Source organism: Fusarium graminearum, chromosome 1 (genome assembly GCF_000240135.3).
Source record: "Fusarium graminearum PH-1 chromosome 1, whole genome shotgun sequence".
NCBI classification, from domain to species: Eukaryota; Fungi; Ascomycota; class Sordariomycetes; order Hypocreales; family Nectriaceae; genus Fusarium; species Fusarium graminearum.
Genome location: NC_026474.1, coordinates 8,394,089 through 8,402,776, shown reverse-complemented (window position 1 = coordinate 8,402,776; position 8,688 = coordinate 8,394,089). Strand labels below are relative to the sequence as shown.

Genomic DNA, 8,688 nt, shown 5'->3' with positions numbered 1-8,688 from the left:
TGTTTACTTCTTATTTGTATATGGTTATAACCTCGGTTCATTGGATGTATCGCAAGCTGCATAGTTTGCTGACGGATATCGAGTCGGAGAGTTCCCTGATTACAACATGTGTTAGCTATCATGACTTCAGAAGATACCACAACAGGACTTACCATACAAGTACTCTTTTCTGTGAACCCATTCTTCGTGTCTGTCAACCTTCTAGTAGTCTAATCCGGTCCTTAGCCCTTTCGGACGTTTTTCGTGAATGTTTAGAGTGACGCCGTACAAGACTTGTAATTCAGGGGAGAGAATACCAAAGGTACCAGAGACTCAATATACCTTTCTGCGATGCTCCCGGGGCAAACCCTTATGTTGATGAGTACCCAAGCATATCTTCTGTGTCGTAGCTTGTATTTGAACAATCCATGTTGATCTCGGGAGGATAGCGGCATGGCCGTTGACATTGGCGGATAGGCTATGGTCTTTCAAGGCACGCCAGGTTTCTTCTGACTGGAACAAGATTTCGAAGCTCTATAGCGTAACTAAACATAACTTTTACTATCCAAAGGAATAGCACTCCATTGCCAGCATTCCTACTGATAATAGCAGACGTCAGTTCAAAGATCTATGTGAAGACGTCTTGTAAGCCACCTCAGCTCACCATCCTTCCCCATACAAAATGGAAGCTCTTCGTAACTTCACAAGAGCTATTGTATAGCTGGGGCATCTTGAATCTGAACTATCGAGTGTTTGGCCACTTTGCTTAAGTGTATCGGTTTGGCGACGATCGATTCCTCAAAGGCCGCCAATCGCTATAGCCCTTCGGTTCCAGCATCGTTCTTTGAAATTCAAGTTAGCAATTACTTTTTAGCCTTCCTTCCCTTGTATGAAGTCAAACTTATTTCCAATCACTGCATGTTGCGGTTTGAGCAGTGGTTTTGATCATAGGACAGATGGTTGGTTGCGAGGCAGGCCGCCACATAGCCCCTGAGCCTATCCACTGAATAGATAATTGCCTAGATCATAGCAACCGTACATACTTTCTTTATCACGCTGAAATATAGTTGAATCTATTCGCAGTTGAACAGAGCCGGCGATGTCAAAACAGCTTGGAAAGGGGTTGCGCTTGGGAACTTTCGAGAGATCGAGTTCCTAGCAAGTAGAGAGTTAGCTCCTAAATCACTCTGTAACGGTCTAGAGACATTCCTGAAGAGTTCCTGACTTATTTGGATCTCTTTAAATCGCCGAAGTCGATCTAGGGGTACAGATGAGCAACACCGGGTGTTTTTCTTCTTTGGCCGCCGTTGGCTCTAGCACATGAAATTGGCGACTGGCTGCTTTCGGGATCCTATTTTCGTGTATTATAGAACTTCATCTAATACCTCTCTTTTGTTTCACTCCGAAAGCTCGTGGTTGGATTTGAGGTTCGTGGTTGGTGTTTTCGTGGCTCTGTAGTTCGGATCTTTGTTACAGATCATGCTTACAACACAGACCAAAGAGTTCTTCTCTGTTCCCCTTGTTTCGAATACTTAAGTCTATAGGTACTTGGACGGATAATGAATTGTCAAGGGTGATTCGAGGCTTGTCTTGGTCTTGGGGGAGACAGTTCTGGAGAAGCAATCGTCAGCAATAGTCTTGCAAATCATACAGATCAAACCTAACCGAGAGTGGTTCTTTTGGTCTTAGAAGAAGCCATTTGAATTTCATTCTAAGAGAGCTCAGAAGCTTTTAATTTGACGATTGTTGTGACAGATAACCATGTTTGGTAGGTGATCAAGGAGAGACGGGTTTCCGCATGAAATCGATTCGTGCCTAACAGGGGCAAATACACCGATTACAAAGACCCGAAATCCTTCCATTTTCTAATTGTCCTGGTGGGGTATCTCAAAGCGTTAGTCGGCCGCTTTACAGTAAGAAGGCTGGGCTAATCTACCTACTGCAGGTACCCGTCAACCCCATTTCCATCAAAATCTGATTTTTCTCAATTATTTTCCACAAGGACAACACAGCATTCCATTACCTGTTCTTACCAATCTCAGGATTAGTTCTTACTCCTTCGCACTACTTAGGTGGAAGCCTGATATTTCTATTCACCGTCTAAAGGGGTAGTTTCAAGAGTGTCGCCCCTGATAGAAAATTCTGGTATCTTCCTTTGCGACAGTCACCGCGCGTAACTGACAGCTAAGCCCAGGAGCCTCCCCAACTTGATTCTTCCTCACCAGATCTCCAGTCCTATTGGGAAGTCGATTATAAGCAGAAACCCAACACCCTATACCGAGGCTCTAGCTAAACAGAGCAAACCCTATACGTCTTGCTAGATACGCTATTGCAAGGTCCTTTGTCTAGCTAGTCTTGTTCTCCTATTCTCAGTCGGACTTTTCTACAACCTTTGAGTTGGATTTGTCGGCCTCCAATGCAGAGTAGCATGTATGGGTGTCCTACTAGAACCAAAATTTGACCTCGGCGATCTATCTTGGTCTAAATCTATTAGTTCGCCAGCTGAGAGGGGCTAATAATAGCATTACAGACGATGTTCTCAACGCCGAACTTACCAGTCAGGTCCTGCATGAAGATCTGGTCGCAGCTTAGATCTACTCTGCCTTGCGAGAGCCTCTTCGATCTAGGCGGACACAGAGTATCCTTCCAGTGAGTAATTCCCAATCCCAGGTACCGGAAACATCCTTCGTGTATAAAGACGTTACAAAATAAAGTCTCGCTATTTATGGAACCTGTTTGGTCTTTCCAAATACTTTGCCACCCGTGCCACAGCTTCTTCCCTTTCTCTGTTGAAACTCGACTTCATTGAGAGATCCAGATGCTCTTGGGTCAGTCTCAACACTCTGGGGGTGATTATATTGGTCAATTCAAGTTCATAAGCCATTGTCCGGGCCTACCTGTGGTATCAGCATGTATCTTAGATACGAACGGGCTCAGTTCTTGATCTTGGACCAGGGTATGCTGATTGATGTCTACTTTCTTTCAAGCATGATAGTCCAAATACGGGTTACATCATGCTTCATTGGCTAATACGGTTGCTAGTTCCCTTCGGTCCTGGCCTGTCCCAGCTCTCCGTCCTCGATATACTCTCAGCCCCTATTCGGCAAGCTCCGACGCTCGATGAACACCGCCTTTACTCTAGAACCAAGTTCAACTCAAGTTCTATGATGAAGATTCTTACAACCTTTTGTCAACCGAACTCGCCATAACACGAAGCCTCCGCAGTAACAAAAGTGATGCGCAACTCGTGTACTTGTCGCAGGTATGTGGGCTTGAAACTCTCATTTGAAAGTTTGCCATGGCTGACTATCTCTGCATCCGCCGCACCAAGACCAGGAGGCTTGGGGCTCTAATCTTACTATAAAAGAACGATAGTCAGACAGGATCCTTCGAGTTGCCGTCCCAGAGGTGGTCAATCAGCAAGATACCTTCCCCGGAAAAGGACCTTAGTCGTTCCAACACCCTAAACAAACATACCTATGGAAGCATATAGTGAGTCCTCGACGACTATGTATCTGTCCTCTTCAAGGGGTGGCAGATACCATCCATAATCAGGTCATAACGGATAATTTGTACCTACAACGTCGGCTAGTCATAGTGCAAATTCTCTGGTACGTTCTACTCGTACTCAGTGTCACAGGAAGAAAAAGCGGCACTATTATGCGCAGAACCATTCGGTCGTTCTATTGAATTCTATCATGACCACGACAGCAGTCTTGTGGTGAAAAAACATCTGCTCTCTCATCGCGCGCGGCAGACATGAGGCTGTCAAAGCTTTAGCAAGGTCAGCCAGCTTCAGTTACACAGTTCCTCTTCATGAAACAACTCTACTAATATCTTCAGTTCCAACATGACTTCTCACGTCGATCGATTTCCCTTGCGTTGCTGTCGTTCGAGAGCATAATCTCGACTCTATTGCCGACTAGGACTTCAGGATCTCGAACTCCCGCTCCCCTGCAGGCCCTACTATCCTATAAATCTCATCGACCGCGTACAAGAAGCAGGTAAATTCATTGTCAAGATGACTGGGTCAGAACCTCAACACAGGATTCTCTTATAATCCATGGATGGGCCTTGACTTTTCGAGTCAAGTCGTGTTGCAGGATCCAGTTCAGTTACGGGCTCCTTTGTCGCCAATCAATCGGTACTATATCCGCTGCACTCTCACGGTCTCAATGATCTGAACTCGCAAGTTCTTCACACGAGTCCCTATAAATCTTGTTCGGTGCTTCACTCACCGCTCATATTTAAGATTCCTAGACGGTTTCTTGGTTTATTCGGTCTCTCTATACATTCGGAGACTATGGTACCCTGTATCACATAGACGTCCGTGTCGTTGCACTTATTCGGTACTACTGTCAGGCTCATATCTCTTTTCAGATCGACATGAGACTCCACACATGATATGTACGTAGGATCCTACCCCTCCAATATGGATGTTACTGACCATTTGTGGGATATCACTTCCCGAGTTGACCCCTTTACAATGTCTCAGAGCCGACCATACCTACCTTCCCATCTTTTCCATAGCGCATTGAAATTGCCACTGCGCCGCTTGACATCCGATGCACTACGAGCTACTAGATCTGCATTCGAATAGCAATACCCCTCTATTCAAGCGTCGTTTCTAGCTTAGGTCGATCCTTACATCTTCTCATCGAATAATTTATATACCATCGAGAGCATCATGTTGGAAGATACGCAGGGCAAGTCTCTTCCTTGTCTTTCTTGCCTGTGACAATGAACTGTCGATTGCGATCCATAGTCTCAACACCACTAGCCATTATCACCAGGCTCTCGAACGATTTCCAAAGCCACCGTGGAGTTAAGTTTCATATCCTGCTGGCTTATCTCCTAGATAGGTAGCATGAAGGAATTTACATACCTTTGGGCTTCGAACAGACCACGGAATATGTACAAGTGCAAATAGACAGCTTTATGGCTAACCTGTAGTAATCAGTCATGGGCCTCGGGGTTCTATTTTCTACCTGAGTCCTTACTCATCACCTATCGGTCGAGAAATCGGAGCGGCGGATAAATCGCATGCGCTTCAGATTGAACATCAGTTTCTTTCCTTACTCTGAGTATTCAACCTCGAGGCTTCCTAACTACGAAGCAAACGGTTTCGACAGACGTGCTACAATAGCGTAGATAGGGAGTTGCGTGCAAAATGGATGTTTGTGTATTTTGTGGCATAGAGTCTACCCTATACTCATACTTGGTGAACATCCAGGATTGTCTGGAAATAGCCATATCAGACGGCAAAATCTACTAATTTGAGTATAAAATACGCATATTAATGCTGCTAATAATATTTAATACTTAGATGCTTTACTATCTTGGTGCAGGAAGACTTAATGTCAATGTCGAACATCAATTTGAATGTTGTGCACCCTTCTTTGCCCAAGAAGTTGCCAGTAACGTATACAAATTGATAAACAACCCACTAATACACTATGGGTAGCATAATCCAGCTCACTAATCTCGTATCTTGTAGTCATAGCAGCTAACATTTTTAACAGATCACTTCACCTTCCATCGAGGTATGTCGTTCCAAGTTGAAAACAGCTTATGTAAGGCTCTTTGCTACTCAATGACGGAACGTGGCGCTTTGGACGCCTCATCCAAAAAGTGTGGCGGGCCGTGTCCTCTTATCTTATCAATTCATGCAGGTCCGCTGGAGCCTGTCAGTTGGGAATTGGAGGGGAGCCTGGGGGAAGCTACTATTAGCTAAAGGGCAGCTTGCGACACGCGACGTCTATCGTCAATCAACTCTCAATTGCAGATAACGTCAGTAATTCCCAAGTAGCAGGAATGCCGCGACGTCCCCCAGCTGTGGACGACTATGCGTCTGCGGTACCACATGTACAGCTATCACCACCTCTAAATCGCTTAGGAACATTGCGCTAACATGCCGTCCTAGGTCATCCTCGCCTCTTCTGACGCCGAATTCCTCGACCAACTGATCCCCGTCCTTAAAGATGCCACGCACTCAAATAGGACACCTCTGTTGACCCAGTGTCTAAGTCGATACTATGAAGACCGAGAAGCCGAGATCGAACGAATTGGTCTGACCCGCCACGAGGAGTTTCTTGATTCCATCAATCATTTGCAAACCGTCCGCGCGGAAACGGTCACTTTGACACAAGAGATCTTGAGCTTGAACGAATCGATCGCTACTAGCACAAAGAAGTTGGCCACGCAAAAGGAGGCCCTGGTCAACACTTCGGCTGTGCGACAGAATATCGCCGATGCCACCAGTGCCTTGAATGACTCCCTCACCATCCTCCGCGCCGTCAACAACGCACACGATCTTGTCCGCCGCAAGAAATACTATGCCGCCCTCAAATCGCTCGATGACCTCCAAAATGAACATCTTGTCCCCATTATCCAGAATCGCTATTCTACGCAGCATCGGCTGGCCGATGTCATACAAAAATCGATACCCGCGTCGCAAAAAGCCATTTCGGAAGCTGTCATGACGGACTTGAATACATGGTTGTTCCGCATTCGAGAAACATCCCAATTCCTTGGTGAAGTCGCATTCTACCATACCGAAATGAGGAGGACCCGACAGAAAAAGAGGGTGGAGGATGATCCCTTCTTAGCCAACTTCAAGCTGAACTCGGCCATTGAGCTGGTCAGCGACGAAAATGAGGATTTCGATGTGCTGAACAATGAGGAACTACAGGTTGACTTCTATCCTTTGCTCGAGGCACTTCATATTCATGAAGCCTTGGGCCAACTCGACAAGTTTCGGTCAGAATATGGTGCTACACGACGTCAACAAAAAGACCTCCTGCTTCCCTCATCGATTGGGCTTTTGGCCGAAGATGAACAGTCTTTGAGTAGCTTGTTGGAAGGAATAGCAGGATTCGCCATCATTGAGAAGGCGACGATGCAACGGGTTCCGCATCTGCGCTCAGCGAGTGATGTGAGAACCAAACACCTATTTGTCCCCTCTACTTATACTGACGTGTTCTAAAACAGGTGGAGGAGTTGTGGGATTCCATGTGTACGGCTGTGATCAACTTGACCTCAAAAGGGCTGGGCGACATCGAGGATGCCGAGGCCCTGATCAAGATCAAGACGATCATAGCTCTCTTCATCCAAACAATGGAGGTAAGAAATGCGCCATCTCCTGATGCCTGGGCACTCCTCACCGCTGCCGTTGCTAAAACCTATTTAGGGCTGGGGATATTCAGTTACAACGTTGGATAACTTCCTTCTCAAGTTATTCGATAAATATGCGGAGCTTTTGAAGAAACGATTCAGCGAAGACTTCCATGAGGTGAGCTTTCCCCTGCTAGCAACAATAATGGTATCGTTACTCACATGTCGACAGATAGTATCCACGGATGACTACATGCCGATGGCCATCAATAACCCTGAAGAGTACGAAAAGGTGGTCAACGTCAGTTGGTTCTCTCAAGAAAAGCCGACAGACCAAATCACGTAAGTACCTTCTTTCCAGCTTGTGAAATTGTCAACTGACAGAACAGATATCCTTGTGTACTCCCTTTCTCGCAGATGTACCCTCTGTGCTGCATAGATATCCGCAATTTCCTTAACCAGTTCTACTTCTTCTCTGACGATCACTTCCAACACCCTACTGTTATCGATGAAACGCTCAGAAAGGTAATTCACCTCCTTTGATAGATGGCTGATTGCTCACACCCATTGTTCCCAGTCCCTCGACGAGCTTCTTACAGAAAAGGTCTGTAAGTCGCTTGTGGAACGCCTGAGTTCCCAATATCTAGGCCAGATCGTCCAAATTCTCATCAACCTCGAGCACTTTGAGATCGCCTGTCGAGAGCTCGAACAACTACTTATCCGCGCACGCTCCTCGACATCAGCAGGCGGCCCAGTCACGCTCAAGGCCACCGACTCATTCCGTGACAACAAGAAGACAGCTGAGAAGCGAATCTTCGAGCTAGTCAACTCAAAGATCGACGACCTAATTGATACAGCAGAATACGAGTGGTATGTTGCATTTGCAAGTCTATCAGACATGTCTAACCTGTTTTGCAGGACCGCGTCAACGGTTGAGAAGGAACCCAGTAACTACATGCAGACTTTGACGAGGTACTTGTCCAACATTATGAACTCGACTTTGCTTGGTCTGCCTCGCGAGATTAAGGAGCTCATCTACTTTGACGCACTGAGTCACACTGCTGAGAAGATTCTGGTAGGCAGTCCCGTTTCCAATATTCCGCTTCCCACTAACCATGTCAGGCTCTCCCTCTTTCCAACGATGTAAAGCACATCAACCCCAACGGCGTAGCAGCCCTTGCACAGGATGTAGACTATCTTGTTCAGTTCGTCAGCAGTCTAGAGAATGGACAAATGCTCAGGGAGAACCTCGATGAGTTGTCGCAGACAATTTCCCTTCTGCAGACCGACAACCAGGACGAGTTCTTCGATATATCTACGCGCAACAAGAAATATGGGCGTGTCAATGCCCTCAACGGACCCATGTTGCTAGAGAAGTATGATCAGCCCATCTGTTGCCAGGTCTGGAACTGACAAAAGACAGATTGACACCCGTTGCGGCGAGTCCCGCTAGAAGCGCGCCGCTGGCTGGGTTCTCATCGCGATTTGGCATCGGCCGATCATAATAGCATCGCATACGTATAATGACATTGGCACAGGAGTTTTAGGGTACTAGTGAATGGAAGCAATGAAACGGGAGCAAGTTTTCATGATAAC

At 46.3% G+C, this 8,688-nt stretch overlaps 1 protein-coding gene across 1 annotated transcript; it reads left to right on the top strand.

Annotated features, from left to right (window-relative positions):
• Positions 1-5,149: 5,149 nt before the first annotated feature.
• On the top strand, positions 5,150-8,505 carry FGSG_02609 (uncharacterized protein; the record flags this gene model as incomplete). The annotated part of the gene is made up of 12 exons (XM_011320252.1): positions 5,150-5,155; positions 5,306-5,401; positions 5,502-5,522; positions 5,903-6,913; positions 6,970-7,101; positions 7,169-7,270; positions 7,325-7,434; positions 7,482-7,617; positions 7,670-7,700; positions 7,740-7,962; positions 8,011-8,167; positions 8,215-8,505. 12 exons carry the CDS (start codon positions 5,150-5,152, stop codon positions 8,503-8,505), a joined length of 2,316 nt encoding a protein of 771 aa, XP_011318554.1.
• Positions 8,506-8,688: the final 183 nt, after the last annotated feature.